The sequence below is a fragment of the Myiozetetes cayanensis genome, unplaced genomic scaffold (assembly GCF_022539395.1).
Source record: "Myiozetetes cayanensis isolate MyiCay16 unplaced genomic scaffold, myiCay2020 scf7, whole genome shotgun sequence".
NCBI lineage: Eukaryota > Metazoa > Chordata > Aves > Passeriformes > Tyrannidae > Myiozetetes > Myiozetetes cayanensis.
Genome location: NW_026087964.1, coordinates 37,780,420 through 37,808,329, shown reverse-complemented (window position 1 = coordinate 37,808,329; position 27,910 = coordinate 37,780,420). Strand labels below are relative to the sequence as shown.

General features: G+C 33.4%; 1 protein-coding gene across 2 annotated transcripts in view; it reads right to left on the bottom strand.

The window, feature by feature from the left end:
* The window catches only part of FSTL5 (follistatin like 5), a 281,074-nt gene that overhangs the window by 89,424 nt on the left and 163,740 nt on the right, over positions 1–27,910 (bottom strand). For both annotated transcript variants that reach the window (XM_050338164.1, XM_050338163.1), the window contains one exon: positions 348–514. In XM_050338164.1, coding sequence (XP_050194121.1) covers positions 348–514 — 167 coding nt within the window. The remainder of the gene's footprint in view (positions 1–347; positions 515–27,910) is intronic.

Here is a 27,910-nt window from a genome sequence, read left to right as displayed (position 1 = left end):
TTTCTTAAAAATTTTCATTTCATAAATTTCTCTTTTATTCTAGACGTTTGAAGACTGTATAACCCTGAATGTATAATGCTGACTGTATTTTGGGCTGCAATTTAGTCCTCACGTTTTTATTGCTATATTTGTTCTTTTAAATGACTGGTCTGTGAAACATCTTTTCTCTATATTTGATAGCAATGGTTCAAGTATAAAGCAAAATAAAAGGTAGAATTTGGCAGGCATATATTTTCTGTTTCTTTTCTTTGACACATCAGGATTAAGGAGCTTGTTATTTATTACTTTTCTATTATTTATGACAAGTTTTGATAATAAGCTGTTAAATAGAACTTTGTGTTACTTACACTGATATCTTCCAAATCTAGTCTATTCAGAATGACATTGTTCCTCTTCCAGATGATGGGAGGTCTCAGTGTTCCCTGGATGGCACAACTTAAGACAGCACTTTGTCCCACTGTTGCTACGGTGCTGCTTATTTTTTGATCTTCAGGCAGACTCAGCTGAACTACATCTGCAAAAGACATATTGTTTGTTAGATCAATTATCAGGCAGTTTCATACAGTTAATTAGCATGCACTTTTTGAACACCAGTAATTTGAGTATTTTAAATGGAATGAAAGTAAAAAGAACTTCCAAAACCCCAGGAATTTCAGAGGATTTCAAATAAAGGTCAGCATGACATTTCAATTACACTGACTGACAAGTATCATGCTGTAAGAAGTAGTATTTAATGTGAAAATGAATTTCAGAGGCAAGACTGTAATACACATGATGATGTATTCAAAGTCAGACACAGGAAGTTATCTGACAGTTAATGCCAGAGCAGAAGAGTAGCCAGAACCTTCAAAATCGTTTTTTGCATGTTAACTAACAGTTTATCATTATTCAATATTTAGGAAAATCTTTAAAAAATTTAGATGTGCGACAGGAGTCCAGACCTTGAATCTTTCTCCACCCACCTATGTACTAAATAGCTCCAGTATTAACAGAAGGCCACTTCACTTCTATGTCCCATAACTCATTTGGACACTTGCATAAAAAAGGATTGATACACATCAAATTGGTGACACTGTATACTCTTCTTGTGTAATTGCCTTAGGCTACACGCTGATCAGCTGAGAGTTGGCTTTTTCGGTTGGGGTGTGCCTGACTAAACATAGTATATAAAAATTCTATATGTGTAAGGATTTTGTCATATTAGACAAAAGAATTAGATGGGAATTGAAGATCATCCAAATAGCAATTTTTCCACTCAACTACTAAAGAATGAAAAATGTCTACTTTTTTATCTTTCATTCTTCAAGTAAACTACAAAAGGCATCATGTATCTATTCTTTTTTAATCACAAAAATACTTTCATATAAGAAATTACAAAAATACTTTCATATAAGAAAGACATCAATACTTTCATTATAACAAAGCAGGAACCTATAAGGAAGATAAGATCCTCTATATGTTCTTTTTAGCCTCATAAGAGCAATACTTTAAACCCCCCCAGCGTTGCAAGCATTAGAAAAGTATATCGATATCCTCAGGAAAGTAAGCTTTGCTGTTAAATAATCAAACTAAATTGTTAAAAATGTGATTAAACCCAACAATTTTATATTTAGATCCAAAGAGAGCCCATCCTGATTCTTTTCCCTTTTAGGAGGATTGCTCTATGACTCAAAATGGAAGTGACAGTGCCCACCAGACATGCCCAAATGAGACTGACCTTTTTTAACTAGATGCATTACCTGACAAAATGCGTTACAGTAAGAAAAGGAATATGTACAAATTAAATTGACTATTCTGCTATTTACTGTAGTTTTTTAAACCTACTGCATCCTCAGAAGCACTTCAGCTTCTGTGTTACAGGAGATGGTTTTTCAGTGACACTATGATGCAGACTTACTGAGAGATAACTGCATGGTTACTGATTGATTCAAAACTGGTAGCCAACTAATAGCACACATATTTTGCCTCTTTACCAAGTTTGCTATGCAAAGATCTCAAAAGGTAGAGAAGTATTCTGATATTCCATTTATAAAGGGGTAATTATCCGTATTTTTTGAAGGCATTATTCAATATACTTCAAGGCACAAAGTAGTGATCATGAAGTCATCTGGTGTTATAGGGCCTTCTATGAAAACTGCTAAGTCTCACATGATAAACTGACACAGATAATTTAAATTCTACAAGATTTCAAAGCTTTTATTTAAATAACTCTGGTATTATTATGTATATGTGTATACATAAGGCCAGTCACTATTTAAGTATATTTATAACTTTTAATTAGAGCACAACACTATAAAAGAGAACACCTATCAAATGTAAAATTTAAAATTTACTGCATCAGCAAAGATGATATTCTGAAATCAAAACTAAGAGACTACTGTGTGGCAATGGATTTACCCTCCAAATCAGCCGTCGTACTACTGTATCATATTGTTGACACTAATAGTTCAACTGCCTTTTTTTAAAACTTTGTTAATAGTAATTATAACCATAACAATAACAATAATAATAATTGTTGTATTATATAATAATAATATACTGTATATATATAATACTGTATACTGTATTATATAATAATAACAGTAATAATAATAATGCATGATAACATAAGTTTTGCCTGAGGAATTCCCTAAGAATTTCTTTAAAAATTCTCAGTTTTCAGTACAATATATTTAGATGCCAATTACAACAGCTATCTCGTGCTTATAAAAAACAATCAAATGTAAAATTTTGCAAAATTAGGAAACAATTTACTACCTGGAACTGGTAAATGCACTGAGGTTATGTATTTCTTAAAAGTTATGAAAAAAACCCTACTCTAATAAATGCACTAGAATCACTTCTTTCCCACAAAATATTAAACAACATTTATGTAAAAAACCTTCATATATTATAAAATTACTTATGTTGTAAATGATTCGTTCACAGGAAAAAATGTATATAAGTTGCATTATAATTTTTCTTATTTTCTAGGGGGGAAACTATCATATGTGTTTTCTCCTTATTGAGGAAAAAAAAGTACCACCCAGTCCAAAAAAGTCATAAGCTTACAGGGCAGTACCTAGTGAAGAGCTTTTTGACAGGTCACTCCCTGAAAATCCCTGTCTATTAACTGTCTGCAGCGATGTTGAAAGAGGCAAACACTGCTGGGGTTGAAGAGTGTGGTCTGTGCAAAAAACTCTCAGGTGCACAGAGCAGCACCACTCTCAGAGCCCAGGCTTCATGATATTCTTTTGGAAACAGAAAAGATAGGCCCAGGAACCAAATGATGCATTTACCATCTCTTTTTCCTCCTTGAAAGAAATAAAAACCTGATTCTGAGACAACAAACTTTTTTGACAGATAATGATGTCAGTTCACTGAATGATATCCCCAAGTAGGACAATTCGTAGCTTTGCATCCATGTTGTCTTTGTAGATCAATAAAAATTATTTGAAGTTTAGTCACACACCTTTTGTTTATTTAATTTTAAATGTAAAGGCAAAGCAAAGGTTTAGAAAAAATGGAAGTGAAAGGAATTCTGTTTACTGACACCATCACCAAGCAAAAAAGTAAATGTGGATATTGTTGGTTAAAGAACAGTAATATATATAAGTAGCCATCAGATATTACCTTTTATAACTTGCCATTATCAGAAGTGTGAATGCTCTACTAGGGTCCACCTTATTAGTCAGTTTGTTTGTAACTCCTCCAGATGCAATATCAATCTGACATGCATCCCTTGTTCTTAATTACAAAAGTTACTGGATACATTCTTTCAGACAAAGGAGAAAAATGCAAACAAAAAAGCCTCAAACAATCCAAACATTTAGATAAAAGCTAGATGTATAGTTAGGAGATGAAGACAGTGGACAGCTGTGTAAAAATATCTGGCTGGAAACAACATAAAATGAGGTGATCATAAAATAGGACAAAAATAGTGTTAACTATTGGGAAGACATTTTCAAACTTTAACACTGACCAGGAAAAAGGAACTCTTTCTGAAGAGGCTCAAAAATATCCAAGATTTTAAAACACAGAAACAAAACAAAACAAAAACCCTTAAAAACAAAAATCCAAACAAACAAAGCCCCAAACAAAACTCAAACAACAAACAAAACCCCAACCAAACAAAAAATCCCAAACAATGTACCAAACCAAAACTAATTATTTAAATATAAGATATTCCTGCATTGGTTGAGGAATGTGTGTTATATGGTTGAAAGGGTTTGACAAATTTCCTGGCTATTGCAGCCATTCTGCAAACTCCACTGTCCTTCATCATGCTTAATGGTCCTGAGCCAAGTTCTTCTGGTTCCTCCCACTATGTTTTTCAATACTGAAGTTCTCACTGTATTTCATCCAGTTTGAATTCAACCTTCTTGAAAACACATGAGAGAAAACTCTACACAATATTTAGAATAATGAAGTACAATGTGTCAACTAATCCATATCTTTTCCTGAACAATTTCAATCAATATGTCTGTAGAATGCAATTGCCATTTTCACACAGATCTCATCTGGTTCCTCACAGTTGCCTTTTGAATGTCAGGTCTACACAGCTTTCTTCTACTGTGCTCTTGGTTTAAAGTAAAATTTCTTCCTATCAACCAAGTATATAATTTTGTACTTCGTAACATTAATTTTCATATACCTTTTAATGAGTCAGACTTCAATGCTATCAATTGCAAGCATTAAAAAATTTTTTTCTCAGGTGGTCTCTGTATAACTTCAATAATAACTCCTCATAGTGGTATTTTCCCATTTAATTGAACCCATATCATCAAACCCATATCATCTCCCTTTCAGCCAGCTCGTTATTCATTTTATCATTACTAGCTGCCCAGATTTTAGTTGACTACACAGATTCTAATGTGTAATCATACCAAGAGTTTTACTGAACATAATCTATGTTATAGCCCTACTTTTGCATGTCCTTATAGACCTACTTTTGTGTGTCCTTCAGTTAAAATTAGATCAAATTAAGAACAGTTTTTCTATTATAAATTTCTGAATACTTTCTAATATAAATATTTTCTAGTAGTTTCCTAAAATATCTTCAGTACTTACTGAAATCAAATGCAAAATGATATTAAATGAATCATCAAATAAAATGGATAATTATCAGACAACTTTTGGTTTGGGGGTATGTTCTGTTTTGCAATGTCATATCATCACTATTATATATACCGTTGTATAGCTTAAAGTATTAGTTCATCTCTGTTACATGTCCCATAGACAGGAATTTTTTGGAAGATGTAAACAATGAGTTTAAATAGTTTTCCTTAAATAGCTTACAATCCAAAAGACGTGAACATAAACACAGTGAGTGTGTTCACATATAAGCCTTTTAGCTCCACATGCAGCTGCCTTTAGAAAATGTTTTAAAATTTATCGACCAATCCAAGCAAAAGCAGTTAAACATTAATAACTGCAAATGATGATCAATTAGAATAGAGTGTAAGTCCTTAATTTTCTCAGTTTGACCAATATTTAGTAAGTAAACTGAGAAAAGTGGGAAAAAGGAGTTTTCAAAGCTGATATTTGCAAAAATATCCCAACAGCAATAGGAATAAATCGATAATGGAACCTTATTTTAACAATTATTTTTTCAAGAGTCATACATCTTTGGTTGTCATTCGTAGTATAAGTCAAGCTATATCAATATTCTTGCAATTCAACAGATAAAATTATATCATTGCACTTCTAAATCAGAGCAAGGGGATAGGGTTTTCTTAGGGAAAAAAAGATAGTGATAGTTGTACAGTGCTTTGACCAACCTTTCTGTTTTCTTAATCCTAAGTACATTGGGTCAATGTTCATAATATGGAACATTTTGATGCTCTAAATTTATCACATTTATGAAAAGAGTTGTTATACTTGGATTTTTCTGAAGAAGTTAAAGAATAGATAGTAGAAGCTGGGCTATTTCAGTTCTTTCCCTATACATGAAAAAACCCCTAATCTTCAACTCCTTTAATGTCCCAAAATAGTCTGTATGGGTCTGTACACAACCATAAAACTCATCTGTGGTATTAGAATACCAAATCAGGCTACTAGAAAAAGAAACACTAAAGTATATGAAATTCATTGAGACTAAGTGGTTCCTTACTGTATCAGGATGAGTAAAGAACAGCCACAACATCACTCTGAATAAAAGGTTTTGAAACCTTAAAAGTATGAGAAGATATCACATTTTAAGTTTGTGTATCACTTTATAATTGATTATCTGTTAAAGGAGGAAGATCTTACTTAGCTGTAGATTGTGTTGGTTAATTTAATTACATTAATATATGTGCAATTTGAACCTTTTTATTAACTTTCTGTAAGTTCTACGTAGTTGTTCATAGCAGCCACAAAATACTCTTCAATGAACATTATGCCAAACAGTACCCACTATTTAAAATTAAGACCACATCAAGCCTGTATTTATATTGCTTGCTTGTTTCAAACCTAATTTAAAATAAAACAACTTTTAAAACCAATGAAAGAAGCCTTTTTTTCCATGAACTGCAGTAAGCTGTGAACTTAATGGATAACATTACTTGTTGGCTTGAAATAGCTGAAATGAAGTTAGGTAATGTGCCTTTTGCACTTCTGGCATTGATCTCAATTTACTCAAAATGGCATAACAAAAGCTTTTTCATCAGTGTCATTTTGCTCTTCTTTTACAGCAATTTTAAAATCAGCACACATCACCATTAGCATGACTAATTTTGTCATTTTCAGCTGTATCTTCCGCTTTGAATTTGTTGTAAACATATTATTCACATATTTAGCAGAATGTTTCAGTATGAAAAGTACGAGAGCATAATTCATGAGTGGTTGTTTTCCAGGGTCTTATGCCAGCAAAGAAGTCTTCCTTGTTCCCAAAATCGTTTAACAGCACACACATAAGCAAGGAATAATAATAATAAAAAAAGGCATAAATATCTTTTTCACAACTCCTCAATGTTTTAGCTGCAAAGCCTGGATTAACATTCAAGACTTATTTTCAGCCTTATGCTCAGGGTAGCAGAGGATTCTCAGTCTGTATTACAGCAATATGGTTGTTACTCAAAACTGAAAACTATTATCATTACTATTACTTCTTATTCATCTTTTGTCTTTTGCTGATGTGGTGGTTTGACCATGACAGCTGACAAGAGACTAGAAAAACATTTTTTATTGAAAATTATAATATTGTAATAGCTCATCTTGTTAGGAAGTCCTTTATGAACCAATTCGATAAGAAAATGATCAGAAACCATGAAAGAAAACACAATAATTTCTGCATTTATTTATAGTACTAGTCAATGAGATTTAATGCAGAGTGATTGATAGGTCATCCTAGGAAGTATTTATTTTATAAGAGGACTTACAGCTTCTCTGAAAGACAAATATGAAGCTAACACCCCATGGTTTCTGTTTCCTCTCACAAAGATAGAGTATTTTTTATTCAAATAACTAGAAACATTAAGAGTGCTTCAGGTTTTAAAAGTACAAAGGGTAAAGTAGAATATGTCAGCTGGCCTCTTACTTCAGTGAACTTTAACATCAAATTCTTTTAATATTGAATCTTTGATTTTCTTAGGACCAAAAATTACTGCATAAGAAAATTTTTGAAGAAAATTTCATCAGAAATAATTCAAATTACTAAATAAATTATAGATTATTATATCTTAGAAAGGTTTATAGATGTAAGCACTAATAAAGTGCTTATCATTGAACCAAAGTCTATATGTTTTAATGGTTCTTTGAAGTAGTAAGAATGAATGTAGGCTGTAAGAAGTAGCTCAAGGACTTTATGAGACTGAGAACTCAAGTAATAAAATGGTTGATAAATTAAATGGGAGGGAAAAGTATTAAACAACAGCAAAAGCAATCCTTTGAATCTAGATCAATAGGCTGTAAGTTGACTTGTCAGGAGAGCAACAGTGGAGTCATGATAAGCAGTTTTATCAACTCTGTCCTCTCTAGCAGAGAAAAATTCAAATCAGTGATTAGGAGTTCTTTGGAAAAGAACTAAAAGCAAACAAAAAGCCACATAATTTTGCTCTATGATTTGTCCACATGAATACCATATGCAGCTCTGTGTCCTCTGCAAAGTGAAAATCCTCTACTCAGAGGAAAGACAAGGATATAGATCAGGTTAGGTTCAAAACAAAGGACAGTAGTTTTCATGTTTGAAGTGATAGATCTAAAAAAAAAAATATTTTCCAAAGATTTTTGTGGATCCCAGAAGGTTACATCTGCAGGAAGAGACTACACAAACACTTGGGAGAGTAAGAACAAATTATAATTATGTGATTCTTATATTTCTATAGATAGCAACTTAAGTTCATGTGGAGAGAAAGAACTGGGTTAGCTGGACCTGGGACCAATACAGTAATTTTTATAGTTTTGAGGCACGTTTCTTAATTTTACATAGAAATCACCCAGCAAATATGATTTCTATGGGTTTTTTTTAAAGAAAGCAAACTTTTTAAAGTTCATTATTAAATTAAGGGAAAATAATTTAAGGTATTCTAACATTTTTAATGAAAGAAGGAAATTGACTGCAATGCAGTTGAATTATTAAACAGTGTGTACTACTTCCTGAAAATAATTTTACCCTTCTGGTATTTTTAATTGCTTTTAATAGGATTTCCTCTGAATGTCATTGCTCACATATCACAAATGTTTTAACTTTTTAAAATGTTAATGATGCCAATCATTATGAAAATCAGCGATAATCACTTTCTGTTAGTTTTAAATTCATAAACTGATAATGCTAAAGCAAAATTTCAGAGATCATTATGCACGTGTTTTAAATTTAGTTCTTACTTCAGTTAAGTGAATTTCACTCACTATGTCCATTGAATTAAGCTCCTCCCCAAGACCTTGTGTTTCTCACAAATCTGCACATTGTAAAGCACTCAAAAGAACTCAAGTCATAGAGTGAAACATGCACTATAATGATTCACTGAAGTCTTTATAAAAATCAATAAAACATATACTTTCACTTGCTCTTCAGGGCACTAAGATCATTAAAAAATAGTTCAAAAGCACAGTTCATAGGCATATCAGGAGTCATCAATTCCTTAAGGCTCCCTTGTCATCAAATACAGAAACAGAGAATGTTTCCATGAAGCTGTGGGCTGCACCTCATTGAATACATCATTCAAGATCAGAATTACCAGAAGAGCAGTATTAGCAGCACTAACTGACAATCCAAATACATTCTTGGAGTTTCTCAAGCATATCATGGTTACTTTGTATCAAACATGAACCATATCAAACAGCTGGAGAATTACTTAATGGACAGGAAATATATGAAATAAAAAACCCGTCAAGATGTGTCAATCAAATCTGGCTAAAGTCACTTTGGAAAATATAAATAAATATCTATACGTATTAGTTAGCCTAAAATTCTTGTACCAGTACTACAGGAATACCAGGTAAACCTGAACATGTTTTGAAAAGTATCACTACTACATATGTTAAAAATGTTTACAACAGTGCAGATAAAGGGTTCATTCTACAGACTGTGTTGTTATGAGAACCCTTTGAAGTTGCAGAGGCCATCCAATTTTCAGCCTGGAGGAAAACACAGGCCAAGAAAGCCAACTCCTGATCTAAATGGCTTCAAAGTCTTCTGTTGTAGGGGAAATCAGTAATCTGCACCCATAATGTCCACAGCCTGTTTCTCACAGACTATTTATTAGGGATAAGCAAAAAAATACAAACATTGCATATCCTGATTGACAGAACAGTTCTTTCTCCTTATGAAGAAGAATGGAATTCCAGCTGTTATGCATTTACATCTCTTGAAGAGACAATAAACAAAGTGGTAGATAATAAGTCTCTCTCCCTCCTGTTCCTGCTATCATCTCAGCAGATTGAAACTGCCTGCTCAACCTTAACATATCCTCTCAGTATGTTCTGTAACTGATTTCATGCACCATTCAATGAATCCTAAGGGAAATTTCAAAGTTATTGTGGTGGGTTAAAATTTGATTTGATGCGTGTTACTGGAATTGCTGATCTGAAAGTAGTCAGATATGGTATCTTAGGGTTTTGTGTGTATATAAACTCACAGTTTTTATAGACTCAGTATTCCAAGTTAGACAACAATATATTTCTAGCCAATAAAGTTGGTGCAAAAGTTAATTTTAAAGTATGTTTAAAAAAGGATTTAAAAGTAAATGAAATATTAATTTCCCAATAACCTACTACCATTTTTAGGCTTAGATCCCATTTTAAAATTATAGAAACCTTGGCAGTCCAGAAAATATGAGAAGTCTTCTGACCTAAAATGATACATAACTGTTTAAGAAAACACGTCAAAATATCTATTCTAATCATACCTGTCCTGATATGTGATGGTATCACACCCACAGCTAGGACATCTTCCCTGTCTGATCATTTGTATGGACACATATGAATAATGACTGTGCATGTATAGCATTACAACATTTTCTGATACACTTTCTTAAACAGAGCTGTTCTTGCACCAAGAGTTACTTCTAAAAACTCCTTTAAAAATGTCTTCTTTTTTCTAAGAGGAGACCATGCGCTAAAAATTACCTGTGCATAAATAAAGCAGTAATGAGAATCTAGCAGATCATAGAGCAATATTAGCATATATACTTCGATTGAGATTCATTAGAATTTCAAAAAACCTCATAGACTTGCAACCAATTTGCTCATTTAGTGTTCAACACTTAACATTTTAAACTTGTATCCACCATAAACTCAGCAAAGAATAAGTGGCTTTTTTCAGAATATGGAGAATACGATGAATCTCCACAACACTGACACTGACGGTAAAAAAGTGCTGCCTGCCCTTGAGTTTTAGGTGTTTTCTTTAAAATAGAAAAACAGTTCTTTCTATGCTAGTGTATTGCTGACAAGGACTATTGCAGAATGGGACTGAAACGTGTCAGTTTTTAAAAACAATAACAGCAGAAAGCAAGGTTATCAAGTATTGATGTAACACTAATAGGATGGTAATTTTAGTCTCAGACCTTTGTTGTGGAATCTCACAGATTAATTTTCTGAAGTTAATATTTTTAGATGCACATAATAGAGCTTCAGTTATAAGCTTCCAAAATTACTGTGCCAAGTCTTTGCAATGATGGTGAAAAAGGTATAAAGAAAGATGTACAAAAGAGAAGAAAAAATTCAAAAGAGGGACAGAAAAGGCACATATATATATGTATATATATATAAAGTTATTAACTGAAAAATTTTGGAAGTTACTTAGGTTGAAAGAAATTTTCCATGTCATTACTAACATGACCTATCCTATTTCTTCTGGGGAAGGAACATATTTCATCTTTGTCAAATGCAATGCACCATTTCCAAAACACCTTTCTAGTTTTGCTTGTAAAATCACATTAACACCAGCTTATGCATATCACTAAGTTTCTGAAAAGCTTCAGTTTGTTACTTCTGTGCATCCTGTCAGCTCTGCGCATTTCACCAACTCTTTTGTGACATATTTCTGTGCATTGGAAATTATCTACACCAGAAATACATATTTTTAAATATATTTTAACAATTTTTCTTGTACATTCTGGAAATGCTACCTACTATAGTGACTAAACATATGGGAGAAAGCAAAGAAAGATATGATTGCTTTCTACAGTCACTGTAAATATATTCATTCGACTTTGAAAAACAGAGAAAGGTACTCAAATCCCTAAACTGGATATACCATTGATCTTGCATCTTGGGCATATAGGTGATTGCACAGATATCACTGCCTTCAGATTATATTTAGTTGGCAGGGCAGAAAATGTTCAAGTGAAAGTCTTTATTTTGCTTGTTTTCTTACTTATGTTTCTTCAGTTATATATCAGTGTGGGTTCATTAAAAAAAAAAAAAAGCATTAAAAAAGAATTATTAGCAACATTGCATTTATTCATTGAGTTTTGGAGTGATGTAGGCAGAAAAAATTACTAGGAAGGGATCCTTCTGCTGAAGAGAGCACTGAATGTTCTGCTACTGTACCAGAATCTATAATGAGTGGCAACAAAACCTTCAGAGAAGTGTGAGGAAGAAATGCAAAGAGGCCAGATCAAGCCACAAATTTCCACAATTGGGATGTACTTGCAGCTGTGAGCAGCCTAAGCAATGCTTCAAAATAGCCCAACTAAAGTGGAATTCATCCAGATAGATAAAACTCTTAAAACTAGGATACTTTTCCCCATGGAAATGCTTCAAAAATACTTATAATTTGATGTCATCTATTCTATTCAAAAGATGAAAGGATTACTTTCCGATAATAGCTTCAAAAAGCATCTCTCTTCAGGAAAAAAAAAAAGAATATATGAAAATGACACTTCATAGAAAGATAACATGGAGGTTGACATTCAACGACTGTAGTGTTTATCTGCAAATCAATAACCACACAAAAAATGCCCATTCAATTTGTACATAGACACAACCTTACACAGACTCTTATATTAAAAATTAATACTTTTGGCAGCTTCTCTGATTTAATTCCATTTAAAATCTATTAATAAGCATTTGCTTTTTCTTCTAGATGCTTTCCCTACAGAAAATCACTACACAGAATCTCAGAAGCATTTCGAATACCCTCTGCTTTTTTCTTTCCTTCTTCTCACTCTTTCCTTTCACCTCTTCCTATTCTCATCTCCTTTTATTTCTTCCCAGCCCTTCTTCCCCTTTTGCTTCTCTACATCACTACTCACATCCACAGATCCTGTTAGTTCTTCCTGTCCCTCCTTAAATATATTCAGATATGCTATTTAGGAAATAACTCTAGATACTGAAGTCAGCATCAACTGGTTTCTGTTACATCTGGAATTAACTTATTTGGCTTCAGCACCGGCTAAGGTGATGGGGGAGGGTTCATGGTTATGCCATGGCCTGGCAGCACACCTTAGTGTGCTAACATGTCAATTTGCAGGAATGCATTCTTACCACCTCCCATGTGAATTCTGGGCAAGTTCCATCTATACCCAAATGTACATCTCCTCACATATGGGAAGAGGGGAGTTGTAATATTCCAGTAAGTATACTAGTCTGGACAACAGGGAGATCATGCCAGTAAGCACTCTAATTTTCATCCAACAATTTATCTCAGATATTTTGTTCAGATTTAGATCTTAATCTAAACAGTAGCACAGCCTTTAGAAGATGCTACCAGACTATAATTTGTTGTCAGATTAGCAGAAGTTTATACACTTAAGTATGGAAGTATTAACCAGATTGTCTTCTATTGCTACTGACTTTCAGTTTGTTCCAAGATAACAAAAAAGCTATTTTCAAGACATGGATCAGAAATAAATTAGCCAATATAAATCAATGCTAAAACCTACCCAGATTCTTCCATTGACGTATCAAATACATAACAATATTTGTGATTATGTCTCCCTGTGTGTATCTTCTAGAGGTCAACTGCTATGGACCCAGATACTGGGTCACCAAGTCTTTTAAATTTCTATAAAATAAAGATTCTAGAAACCACTTCTTAGATCACTCTTGTCTGATCTTCTAGTAGAGCTTTTTGCCAAGACCTGGAACATCATTCTGCTGTCTACAGAGTTAAGTCCTGAGATCTCTGGAACACCCCCTCAGCTGAAATGCTTTCCCAGCATCCCATCCATTACTGTGTTGTTTCATAGTTTATCTTCTCAGTCATGCATAGAACAAGCCAGTGCATATTGCAGATGCAGATTTAAGTTCTCCTTCTTCCAACCTCACAGGACACCACTATTTGCATTAGAATTTTGTCAGCCTCCCACCTTTCTTGGAGACAGACCTTCTCAAGGTCACCTGTTACTCATCTAGCAGACAAAAGACAGTCTTCTCCACACAGTGAAAGTTTAACTAAAGTCCTGCCAAAAATTCAGCCACTGAAAAAACAGTTTGTATTCAGTTTCTACCTTGGATACTTTCAACAGCTTTTAATTTGCAGGACCTTACAAAATTGCAGTTGTTATGAAAGCTGCTGATTACCGACCATAAACTACTGGTAACAGACTTTCTTTTCTTAATCTTCACAAACCTCTCAGTCATAATTTTGCCCTTACAATCTATATGAATGTGAAATAATTGAACTTTATGTAGTAAATATGGTTGTAGCTAAATATTAATAGAGTTAAAAGGTGATGTTGAAAAAAGTCAAGAATTAAACAAACACTCCCACCTTCAGGATTAATGCAACTCTGAAAGACACCTTATCATGCTGACACTTTAATTATCAACTATATTCATTGACTGAACCACTGATGGTATTTTTCTTTAAAACACCTGGAAAAACTTTAAGATACAAATAATAAACCATGATGACTGACTACCTTCAAACAAAGACTTCTCAATTTGAAGAATGCACAAAAGGCTGATAATTACCAAAAAACATATGGGAGGATTATATACTACATTTTCTAAATCCTCACAGGAAATCTAATGAAGTATAAAGTCAATAATGATTCATTATAAGACCAATTATAAATATTTAGCACATCACCAGCATAAGATTCACCCAGTACTGGATATTAGAAATGATCAAAAAGGAATGCCATAAAACAAAAATAATGTTTTCCATCAAAACAGTGGCACACATAAGTATTCATTAATGGTGTTATATGATAAAGCTACATGTTAATTTTTTGAACTTTAAATAAATCCATTCAAATTATGCAGCCTGTGATCATGGTAAATTCAAATACAGAGACTGGTAATGAATGAATAATGATTTTATAAAAAGGTTTTAAAAATACAATGTCAACAAATTTGCAGGCTGCAAAGACAGACACAGGTAACATTAACATCAGAGGACTTCCTAGAGAAGTAAAAAAAAAGCTGTGTGTAGGGAACATTTTGCAGGTATACACATGAATTTAAGCCTGAACTGGCTTCTATTATAAAATGATGGGGCTCCCCTGGTGGTCTAGTGGTAAAGGCGCAGCGCTATCACCGCGGAGACCCAGGTTCGACTCCCGGTCAGGGCCACTCCCAGGCAGGTGGGGCTCGTTAGCCCTTAAAGGCAACCCACCTACGTCCTAAGGACCTCGCTGCCACCGTCCAAGCTCGCTTGGCCCCGGCAGATGAACCTTAGGATTAAAGGGTGGGCTCAGTTCCGCGCACACTGTGTCTCACCTAAAAAATCCAATGCACAGGCTGGAAGGTGGAAAGACCTTCCCCGGATCTTCGCTCGTGAAGACTGGCCATTATTATTATAAAATGATGAACAATATCATTAATAGAACAGTAGTGAACATCCTTTACTTTAGTAATGTTTTGATTCTGTCACTCAGAATACTATTAGGTCCCAGCTAAGGAAGTGTGGATGGCATGAGTGGATTTTAAGTATCTTACCATACCTTCAGGCTCGAAGGGATATGGTCAGCATTTTACAGACTAAGGGTCAGCTCACTACAAGGGTTTTCAATAATGGGTTGATACTGTTTAATTTTCATTGGTGACCTGGAGGACATGACAAAATGCACTCAGAAAACTTGCAGCTGGCATCAAATTCACAGGATCAGGAAGCATACCTCTGCAAGACTACCCTTCAGAGGGATCTATATAAGCAGAGGGAGTAGGCTGACAAACTGTTAAACTCTACCAAGACAAATCAAAAGTCTTGTACTTGGGACAGAGTATTTCCATGTAAACATATAGAAATTCAGCTGGCTAGAAATCAGCTTTGCAGACAAGGATTCAGGTAGACCACAATTTGAACATGAATAAAGGAGCTTGGCCAAGTGCCTGCCAGAATTCCCCTGTGGCGTGTTCTGCGATTCAATAATCCCAGCTATGAAGCAGTCTGTGACAAATCTGAATTCTAATGGTAATGGTGAGGGTTGCAAAAGGCAAAGGTGATCCACTTCATGTAGCTCCGCGGGATTTCTGAAAAGCTTTTAACAGTATCTCCCAAGTCTTCATCAAGAGCTTTGAAGGGACAGCTACGTGTTTTACAAACTCTGCCAGCATGCCTTCATGTCTCAGGGTAAGTCTCGGGAGCAATAATACTGACACCACATAGTTAGGGCTTGGGAAGTGAGGCAATAAAAGCTTAAGCTGTCCAAAGTGTTCAAGAGGCCTGGGTTCCCAACATGATACTGTTCTTCTTTATGAAATGGTATCGAACCATTTCACTTGTTCAAAGTACAGCTTCAGTTTACTTCAGCTTCATCCAAGAGTACTCAGAACCTGTGCAAATGTATTCTTTATCCTGAGCATGAGAAATATGCAACCCTGTTCAGCCAAACAATTAATCTGACTTGAAGCAACTATTAGTTTGATGTATTACGCTAGTTAGGAGCTTTGATGCAAAAGCAAATTTTTCCACTTAAAAGCACATGTTTGTTTACCATTATTTTTCTCTTTTTTTTCTTATTGTAATTATCTGTCTTATTCACTAAACACTTTTCAGCACCAATAATAAAAGATGCAGAAGTTTTAACAGACAAAAGCTATTTTTGCACTAAGCTTATGATTCATTTTCCATTCTCTTTATCAAATAAGACAGAACACTAAGGCATATGTGCAGATATAATTATGATTTGTTTCATAATGCAGTAACAAAAAGTCAAGTAAAGTTAATACAAACTTCTTATAATAGCTTAATTATATTAAAAGATTGATGTTAAAAAAAATCCAGCATCTAGAACTACTGAAAGTCCAGTTTACATAGATTTAGACCTTTAGAGTGTATGAATCTCAAACTGATCTAAGAAACTGTAGGCCTAAGAGTTGCCACGGCTTCTCGTCTTTCTACAAGCATCATTCACTATTTCTGCAGTGGATTCCCCAGTTACTTAATGGCAGCCAAGAGAAATGACCCAAGGATCATGGCTTTTAGTTTTAGGTTCTGAGGGAGTATTTGTCAATTACAGACATCTTTGACATCTTTTTGCTTAAAAAATTCACTTGTTTAAAAAATTATCTTGTTTAGTTAGGAGTAGCCTTTTCTGCTGCAGATTGTTGTGCTTTAGATTATGTAAGCTACATGTTGCACTGCCCAGAACTCAACTTTTTATCTAAAATAATTAAAGCTCACTCAGATTTTTAAATTAGCCCGCAGCATAAATATCTAGTGCTTGACTGATAGAGTGTCCAAAATGCAATGAATTTTTGACATTCCTTATTTCTGTGGGGTCTACTAAAGCATTGGGAAGCAGAGGATGTAATGCCTTGACTATTATCAAATGTCCTCTTTCCAGTAGCCTTCAAAAATTTGCTTCAAATACAAAAATACCATAATTTTAGAAGTTTGGTATATTCCAAAGTACCTTAAGATAAACGTTATCAGAGTATGCTTCCTTATCTGTTTTTCAGATTAATAACTGATTAAAATGAACCTCAAAACATCTGTAAATCTAGCCCATCTGTTTCCAATGCAGTCATAACGAAGAACAAATCAAAAAATCATAACACTATATTACTAAAAAATAGGCACAGAATCAAATTTTGTTATAAGCGACGCTTTTACTGTATATTGTAAACCACATGTACAGCAATAAATTAATAAGAATGGTATTTGGGTAATAACAGCCAGTAATGTGCATCAGGAATAACACATAATTAAAAAGGCATTTAGCCCATTACTGCTTCTCATGTTTTCTGTTTTTCTCTTGAAAACAAATTTCACAGGAAATGAAGTTATGTGTTAAATACAGCTTTCCTACCCAGAGAACATGGAAGTGTTAATTCACTAAAGTAACAGTGATAATCGGTTTTGACCTTAGTTATTGTAGAATGTTGTTGAATTTGCCTAAACAAAAAAAAAAAAAAAAAAAAAGGAATTTATGCAAAAATCAATTTATGTGTGTTTGTTGTATTTGGACACGACTTATTCAAGTAAAAACATTTTATCTAAACGCTAGGAGTTAGCGTAAATATTTTCAAGTAATTTTGCTTGTATAGATCCAAATTTAATACTCCTGTTTATTGCAAATACAGATGATGAACATCAATACTGCGTACCTGCAGTTACCTCAAATGAAACATTTAAAATGCGGTGGTTCAATCTATGAAGTATTTCTAGAACTAATCAATAATGAAATGGGAATTTTAAGAGGAGAGTTGGCAGCCTTGGTAATTCATAATTTTATGCATGAAGCTTTCAGTTTATAAATATAATACTTTGCCAATATTATTTACTGTGTACCTGCATTTCACTTTTGAATGTCAAAGTTTTTTTCCCAGAATGGTAATAGAATTTCCAAATATTTAGGATCTGTGGACTTGGCCTGAGTTTTATAACAACCCAATTTTGTAAAAACTATCTCCTCATCCAGTTCTGTCACGAGAACGAGGACAGTATTCTAAAATAGTAATTCAGGGTTAAATTAGCTGAACTGCAAATGTAGTTAGAAAGCCTAAAGCATAGCAGAAATACCATATTTCCACACAATAAAAAAGGTGTCCGTGCAACTGTTATTCATGATTTCCCTAAAATCTGCAGACTAGAGTTACAAAGCAGCTCCTCACAGAAATCTTGACATAGAAGTAAGCATAAATGAGAGCAGTTTTAGTAGGAAGGAGATTTTGAAAAAAACCTACTGACTGGTTGAAGTGACTATTGACACTTAGAGTGAAAAAGAAACCAAGCAGAACTCAAAGGAGACTCTGTTACTTGACTGTACAGAGGCTTATAACTTTTGTTATTCACTGAGTAGTATTTTACTCCTCTTAAGAATAGATGCTTTTGTAAACATCCATAATTTCATGTTGAACACAGTGACATATTCCTAGAACAAAGAGGACTGTGGGTATTCTGCTCTCACCTTTGCATCCCTGGTATGTTTCCCCAAGATCAAAGCAGGTAACAGGCTATGCATCTAAGAAGATCAGCACAAAGGTTAAAGGACAACCTAAAGACTGACTGGAATAAGCAATTATTCTTAGCACTTTGCTCTTGTATACTGCAGTCCTACTCACAGTATTTTCTGAGCCACCTTTTCACTAAAAATGGGCATCAGATCTTGTAATGTACTGGGAAATGACCTTCTTTCACTTCTCCTTTGAAGGAATCTGTTTGCAAGTCTCTTCTGAAGAAAAGTCACCAGTGGAGTTCCACCTGGACAGCCACTAGAATTCGTATGTTCAATTTATTGTTCAAAATCATTCAGGAGAAGCGGAAAGAAAATAAAGTGATAAAATTTTCAGGGCCAGAATTTATGGATAATCAAGTAGTTTAGGTAGCAAACACAAAAGTTGGCTTCCTTGAAGACCTTAGTTATGATACTGGTATCAATGTACGACAATAAAAGGAATTATTAGGCAAAGAATAGTACTCAAACAGAAAAACATTACTATGCCACTGTATAAATCCATGTCGCATGAGCAACTTGACAGTTTGCTTTTTGTCCCTCCCCTTGTAAAAAAACTTGCAGTAAAATTTGAAAAAGAACAGAGAAACACAACAAGAATGACCAAAGATTGAGTGCTTTTCCATACAAGCAACTATTAAATGACTGGGGAGTTTCAGAATGGAAAAGAGTTGACTACAAAGATATGTCAGCAACTGAAGGGGAAAAACAGTATTTCAGAGACTAGAAATATAGAACAATTGTTCATGGTTTCTTATCCTACAAGAAGTAAATAAATGAACACAAGCTGCGTGCTATGAAATAAAAAAGATCACTTGTAAACAGGACTCAGTACATTGTGAATGTCTCTGAAGCAGAATGCTGTAGACGCTAATTTCACATGGGTAAAAGTAATCAAATCTCTGAGTGAGGCATTCATCAAGACCTATTAAAGAGAAGCAGTCTGCGAGACAAAAATCACTAAAGAAGAGAAAGTATGTTAGGGGAATCTTACATAGTTTTGCTTCTTTTACAATCTTCCTTAGGCACTCTTAGAACAAAAATACTGGACTAGATGTACATTTGTAGTAACTCAGAGAAGTTGTTAACATGTATATATTGAACTCAAAGTAGACATTAACTCAACAATTCATAAGCAAGAACACATTAATCTTTGTTTAGCATCAACTATTGCTTAAATAGAGTGTTCAGCAAGTTTTAAAGCACTATAATTTTTCCATCCAACAAATATGTCTCTACCACGTCTCAACTTGGAAGAATTATAATCATAATGTAAAACAAATTTTTATGAAATGAAACTTTCTCCAATCATTTATTACGCCAGAGTGGCAACCAGACGAATTGTTTGGATCTTTACCATCTTAGGCAATCAGGTTCCCAATTCTCACATTAAAGAACTTCATAGAGAAGTCTTATGCGATTTTGCTCTCCTCTAGGTTTTCATTGTTTTGCATCTTTCTTTAAACTCATTTTGACACAATATTGCACTATGTGTACCTCTGCTTCACAGCCTTTGTATGATACCTTCTTTTTACTATGGTCAGAATTGCATTTCCATATAAATCACCTGCTAACCTACTTAAGATAAGATTGGACACCATGCAAGCATGATCTGTTTAGAAAAACAGCTGGAGAATCTATTGAAAATTTAATTCTGTATACAACCCAGGCACAGGGCTATTTTGTTAGCCTATTTCCGTATTTCATTAGGTAGAAAATGTTCAGGTTCTTTGCTGGGGATTGGGGAAAAGAGGGGTGTTTTGTTTGGGTGGGTTTTTTTTTCTTTAACTCCAACAGCATCTATAATACATTTGGATAATTGCATATATGTTTTTAGGCTGTAGATAGAATCATAGAATCATTCAGGTTGGAAAAGACCTATAAGATCATCGTGTCCAGCTGTTAATCCAGCACTGCCGAGTACACCACTAAGCCATATCCCTAAGTGCCACATCTACACATCTTAGATAATATTCATCCAACTAAATAAGGGCTCCAGTCACCAGAGGGAGTGGAGTTAGCATTACAGGAAATTTTATCAAATATATGCAACCCACACATACATAAATATTCCTACTGAATTCAAGTCACATGTAACTCTCTAATGAATACATAAATAATTATTATATGCAATTATGAGATGTTTATTTCTGAACATTTAGAAAACCAGGAGTGATGAGAAGGAAGAAGTTTCACAGTTTACAGTATCACAGATCACTAAAATAGCTTTAACTAACTGGAGTACTTGATATTCTATTCCCTCACCCATGCTGTTGTCAATATTTAAATAGAGTTGTAGCAGCCCAAATTCTGAGGTGACACACTCAACTCTGTACACATCCAAATATTTTTAGCAGTGACAGCATATGAGAAGCTACTTACAAACCCTTAAGGGATCTGTGCTATATTAACCAGGTAAACGCTTGATGATGAGAGATCAAGACTTATTGAAAAAAACAAACAAACAAAAAGATCTTTTCATGCATATCTTCAAACATACCAAGTAGTTCTATCACTACAGGATTAAATCGATCCTACTTTCATGACTTTAAATAATAACACGTAAATTATATTTTCCTGCATTCAATATATGACTTCAGAATGCAAAGTTAGATACCAGTTAGAAGTAACAATCTGTCACAATGGAATCTTTCTAACGAAGAACCTTATAAATGCACTAAAACAACTTGCATTTTCTAATAAGTATAGTAGCTGTTACAGACTACACTAATAAGATTAACAGATATGCTAAAGAACAATATTCTGCCTTCAAAAAATCTTCATATATATTTTTCAAGTGTTTTCTTGAAATGCTTTTGAGATTATGGTAAGAATCACAAAACGATCTTCCACTTCAAAAAAAAAAAAAAAAAGTAAGCCTAAAAGTCCTATTCTAAGAATGTCTTTAAAATTAAGTATTCCCTCTAGCTATTTGACTAATCTATTCATTTTTATAAAACAAAAACGAATTCATAGGTAATTGGTGTGTTTCATTAGGGGTGGGTAGTTTAGTAATTATTTTTATCTTTCTGAAGTTAGAAATCAGTTTGTAACTACATTGCACTTTTTTAAAACAAAAACTAGGTTGAAAGAGAAATAAGGCATTTGTCATATTTAACTAATATTGCAATTATCCTACTCTCTCCAAGTTTTGTATCTTTAGATCATTAGAATCAGCTGAGCATTGGAAATCTACAAGAGAGATGATTTTGATATAGAAGCACATCTATCCTCCTTTTAGGACAAACAAGTTCAGGAGATGCAAGTTACTAGGATAGTTATGCATTTCTGACTTCCAAAAGGATGCATCATGAAGCCCCTTGCAAAGCACTGCCTTTTTAATTTTTCTTCCTTATCATACTTTATGAGTGAGCTACAAAAATTTTGCCAAATACAGGGTAAAAAAAGCTTGGAAATCACGGAATCACTAAATGGTTTGTGTTTGAAGGGATCTTAGAGATCTCCTGGTTCTAATCCCCATTTACCTTGGGCAGGGACTTATTCCACTAGACCAGGTTGCTCAAGGTGCCATCAAATCTGTCCTCAAACACTTCCAGGGATGGGATATCCACAACTTCTCTGGGCAACTGTTCCAGTGCCTCATCACCTTCAGAGTAGACTTTTTGTCTAATATCTAATCTAAGCTTGTCCTCTCATTTTTAAGCCATTTCTCCTTGTACTGTCACATGTTCTTGTAAATAATCTCTCTTCCTAATAGTCTCCAATTCCATGACTTTTGTGAATTTCTCCCCTTATTCTATGACATTCTCCAGCATATGGGTCAGGAGGACTTTTATGAGCAAAACTTTTGCATTTAATTAATCTTTGTTGACTTAGGACCAAACCAAGTCCTGAAAACATCAACTAAGACAAAACTACTAAATTACTTTTAAATAAACAAACAAACAAATAGATAAAATAAATAAATATTAGGCAGTATATACAATAAATAGAAGACAGGAAAATGGTCCTTCTCTCTGAACACAGTGAAAGTGTATTATCTCCTGTAAGATCATTGCAATTACTATGGTTGGAGAGTCCTTGTAATAAATACAGACATATTACGACTTTTGCCTTGGGAAGTTAAAAATGAAAAAAAAATACATCTGAGGGAGTCACCAAGGAAGAAATTCTTTCCAATACTTCCACTATTTTCCTTGGTGAGGGCCCTGCAGTACCTTTAGAACTCAGTAGTGTGGAACTGTCCAGAAGCTGTTCTCAAAAGTGACATTAAGAGGGCATTTTCAAACAGGAATTCAAAGTCTTAAGTGAATACTTTAAAAAGCACCCATCAGATTAAATTATATACCCACACCTTTTTATCTAGGGGTACATATATGGCATTAGTATTCATTTCTCTGTACAGTACACTATTTTAAAATAGATTTACTCCTTTTATGAAATACAAACAAACAAACAAACAAAAGCGCCCGCCCTAAAAGGTAGGACACTTCAAATGGTTGTTGAAGCCCTTAATTTAGGATGCCAAGATTCATTTACTTTTATTTATAACTCTATTTAAAATGTAATAAGTTGACAATTTTAATATTGAAAATTAATTTATACACATTTTATGTGACATATTCGATAAAATATTTAAATCCTAATATTTAATTCACTGTGTACTTTAGTTGGCCAAAATATGGATATGTTAAGATTGTTGTAAACTGCAAAACCATACAACATAGAAACCCCTCACCCTAAGGAAGCGAAATATTAAAGAGAAAAAAAAATATAACAAAAGCTATGGAAAAAATCTACAGTTAAACTTGAAATTTTCCTATTATGTTTGGGAAATTAAGTTACTAATTTTACTGAAAAAGAAAACCTTACCAGAATCTAATTAACCATGAACAATGAAGTGAACTAAAAGGGTTTCTTCTCCAATAGATTTATTTGCAATGTAGGCATTTTTGAGCCAATTTCTCCTTACTATATGTAATGAATAGTTGAGAGTATTCAATAAAAAAATCTTTCCCAATGCACTGTAATATACTTTTCTCTAAGATCTAGTGAGAAAAACTCACAAGCTTCGCAAAACTGGAATTAATTTTTTTTATTAACTCCACTTACAGAATTTTCAAAGTACTTTCATAAAATATGGTGTAAAACTGTATCTTCTTTTTACAGTGGAAATGTATGCTTAAGATATCCAGATGTCGCAGGAATTACTAAAAATCTTTTACAATCTTTTTTCTAATTACTAATTCTATTTTTATTTACCCAAATGCAAGAACAAAACCAAAGACAGCAGAGTGGAAGAATTATAAAAGAAAAACAAACAAAAACCCCCACAAACAAACAAACAACAAAAAATCAAAACCAAACCCAATCAATCAATAAAGAAAAAAAACACCAAAAAATATTTTGAGTAAAATTTGTTTCCACTTTTTTAAAGTGAACATTAGTATTTGATATTTAAAAACCACTAGTATAAAGAAGAGGCAGCTTTTCCATTCAATTCTAATCTGAAATACTTAATTTAGTCATCCAGATGTTCCCCTTTTGATAATATGGGGAGTAAATTACAACCACCTTTTCTTTCCCTTTTTCTACTTATTAACTGCAACTGACACATGACTTCTGAGTCTTTACAACATTACAGCAAAGTTTCTTCAGATTTTAATTTTGCAGTGCTTGCAATAGAATTTTTTAATATTCCAAATATTTTACTATTTAAATTTAATGCTGAACTAATAAATCATTTACTTTAAAATGCAGGAATGGTTTAAAATAAGAAATTATTTTATTGAATGGATTTTAGATTTGTGCTTTCAGCTACATGGAAAAGATAACAACTATCTAGGCACATAAGGAAATAACCTGAGACAGAGGTTTGAACATTTCATCCATGTCTTAAATTCAGATTAAATACACTCATTTTTTTGTAAGAGAAAAAGGATTTCTCTGTGCTGTTTTCTAAAGAAATCAAATGCTTAATATGACTGGAGTTATTTTTAAAGGAAAGATAAATTTCGTTGAGACTTAACAATAATTATGAAAAATATTTTTAAAATTATGCTTATTTATTGTTGGCCAACAGTGTTTATAGAGAGCTGCTCTTGAAGTTGAAATTGGTGACCAATTTTAGCTATGAAATTCTGATACAGAGGTAATGACATGGGGTACAAAGGAAAAAAGTAATGCAATGGTTTTCTTACTAAATAATATTTTATGAGCTTATTAATTTTCATTATAGTTCCAGATGACTAATTCTGCCTTGAAGTAGAGATACTTAATGTTCTTGCTTGTGGATTAGCTACCAATTGTCTCCTTTAATGCCCAGTAATGACTCCTTATGTACTGATAGAATTTTCCCTTTCTTCCCTCCACCCCATTGCCATTATGGAGAAAGAGAGCTTCCTTTAAAGTAGTTGGTAAAGGAAACTAATTATAAATTGTTATTTTAAATTTGCCTTGAAATGTTCTCTATAATTTCTACATAAATTGTAAGGATGTTGGGATTGTGGATGTTGGGACACGAGTCATGGCTTAATCTCACAGGTATGCTGCTTTGCAGAGATGAAAATATTCTCAGAATTAGCAATTTAAAGAAATGAAATTCACTTATTTAGCATCACAAAGTATTATTTTATTAGTTCTAATTATCTGACCTTAGGAAAAAGCAGCTTATTTACACTTAAATGTGTAAATAATTAATTTTCATGATTTTTATTCAGTTTTTAAATTACCCAAGTCAGCATAAACATTTATGTCCTAGGAGAGACAATAACAGGGCTACATAAAGTGATGAATATCATACTGCATCAGAGCTTCATGACAAGAATGTAATATATCTGATCTCATGGTACTTTGATAAAATATTTCATTTTTTGTATAGCCAGATGAAAGGCAAAAATCAGGTAAAATTTTAAAAGAATAGAAACCTTTAGCTGCATGATAGCACTTAATTATTGTCAAATGTTCGGAATGTATGCTGTAAAGAAGGTGTGTTAAAATCATTTATCTCCTACTTTGATCCAGTTCTGAACGGACAAACTACATCAACAGTTTAGAATTTCTCAGAGGACTTGTACACTGCAAACAACAAAGAATTAAGTTGTTTGGTTTTGGCATTTGTGTTTTTTTAAGGACCCATTTTACTCAGAGACTTTTAAATAAAAAAAATTGTTAAAAGTTTCTAAAAAAACCCCAAAACAGCAAAACCCACCAGCATAAAAACCCCAAACCCACAAAAAACCTCACAGTCTTAGTGATGAAGCAGCAGGTAAACACATTCATCATGATTTAAAAATCACTTGGCATCAAAATGAATTGACTCAGTGACATGTGAGAAATTTCAGGCAAACTACTTCAATACATGAAACAATATTTAATACCTTAAACATTTCCTTGTTTCTAATGTTCAATTTAATGCTCTGCCCACTCAATAGAAGAGAGTGCATTTTTTTCCGGCTGAGATTCTCTAGATTGAAAATATATGTAGCACAGGTAAGAATTTGAAAGACAGATTGGGTTGAACTAAAAATCATTACCATGAAGTCCAATAGCTCCTACTCAGTATGATGTTAACTGGTGTTTTCAGAGGTTAGTGGTGAAATATAACACCCTCTGGAACACTCTAATACACACAAGTTGTTGCTGAAAAGGAATTAATGGTAGCAGGAGATAGAATAATACCTCTTCCTCCCTCAGAAAATATTTCCTCTACTATTTGTTAACGTGTTTTACTATTGAGGACTTATCACAGTTATAAAGCTCTGACTCACATTCCACACTAAACACAATATTAAATTAATTGGAAGTATAAATTCAATAAGTATTTTTTTGAGTTAGGTTTTGTGGACTTGAGGATAACTCAAAGAATCCATTTATTTCATTGAGTAATTCAGTATAGATTTTTTTAATTTAGATTTTGTTATCAGTGTTTTTTAAGTTCTGGTCTATTCTGCTTCAAAACCAAATATACATATTGAAAAAAATGGATTTCTGAGCATATACCTGTAATAACTGCATTTGAAAAATTAAAATAGAAGTAAAGCTATTATAATGAAAACATTGAGGTTTCAGAATATTTTTTCAGGACTAAGAAAATGCAATAAATAAGCATATGTGACCATAAGGAGCCCTGTATTTATGGATACTTCTTGCTGCTTGCCTTTCCACATGATTCAAGACACAACAAAGCACTGAGTTTGACAGTCATGTTAGGCACTGGCCTCACATTTCCTTCTGAAAGGTGAGCCCAAGGACAAGTTCTGTAATTTCAGACCAAATAAAAAACTTCTCTAATAGCTGCTGTTACTGGAGTTTTATAAATTACTTCATACAACACCTGGGCAATAAGGAGTGCTTGAAATCCAAATCTGATATATGTGACCTGAGTGGCATTTCAAAGCTGAAGGTACTTTTAAATAAATAAAGCAGTAGCATGTACATTAAGAGCATACATGATCCTGAATAACAGCTGCACAACAGATTAGATATTTTTGATAGTGTTGAGTGGTACCTGAAAGCACAAGTAACTCCAGTGAAACCGTAAAGCATCAGTAATAGAAGAAGGGACTATACGATTGGGTCATGTTCTGTTTTGTCTAGATTATTCTTTCTCACAGTTTGTTGCACATCTAGGGGTAATTTTTACAGTCAAGGCGTCAGTGTGAGGACCTTCTGCGGCCCCTTCTACAAGCATAAGATAACATCTAAAATACTTCTACACTAACAATAGAAAATGATTCTGAAATACATTGTTATTTTTCCTTCTTTTTATGCAGGATATCAGTTGTTACATGGAGCAGTTAATTCGATTATGTACAATAAATTAGGTATTTATATTAATTTTATTCAATCAGATTTTTTTCACAAATGTCTAAATTAGTGTCATTCTTCCTACTGAAATCAGAAAGGGAAGTGTCCACATGTACGTATACATCTTCATCTGCTGAGTGATAAAACAAAACAATTTATTACTATTTACTTGCTTGTGGTATGCCTTGAGGTATTGCAACCCACCATGAGGGCCACCTGGAGTACTTGCTTTGAAATTTTATTTGAGATGGTACTTTAAAGAAGGAAGACTCAAGATTATTTCTTCTAGAAAAAGCACTAGATGAAAAGTAAAAAGAGACAACATTTGCAGCTAACACAAAATCATCTTGATGCATAGGGGATATTAACCAAAGAAGGAAAATCCATCT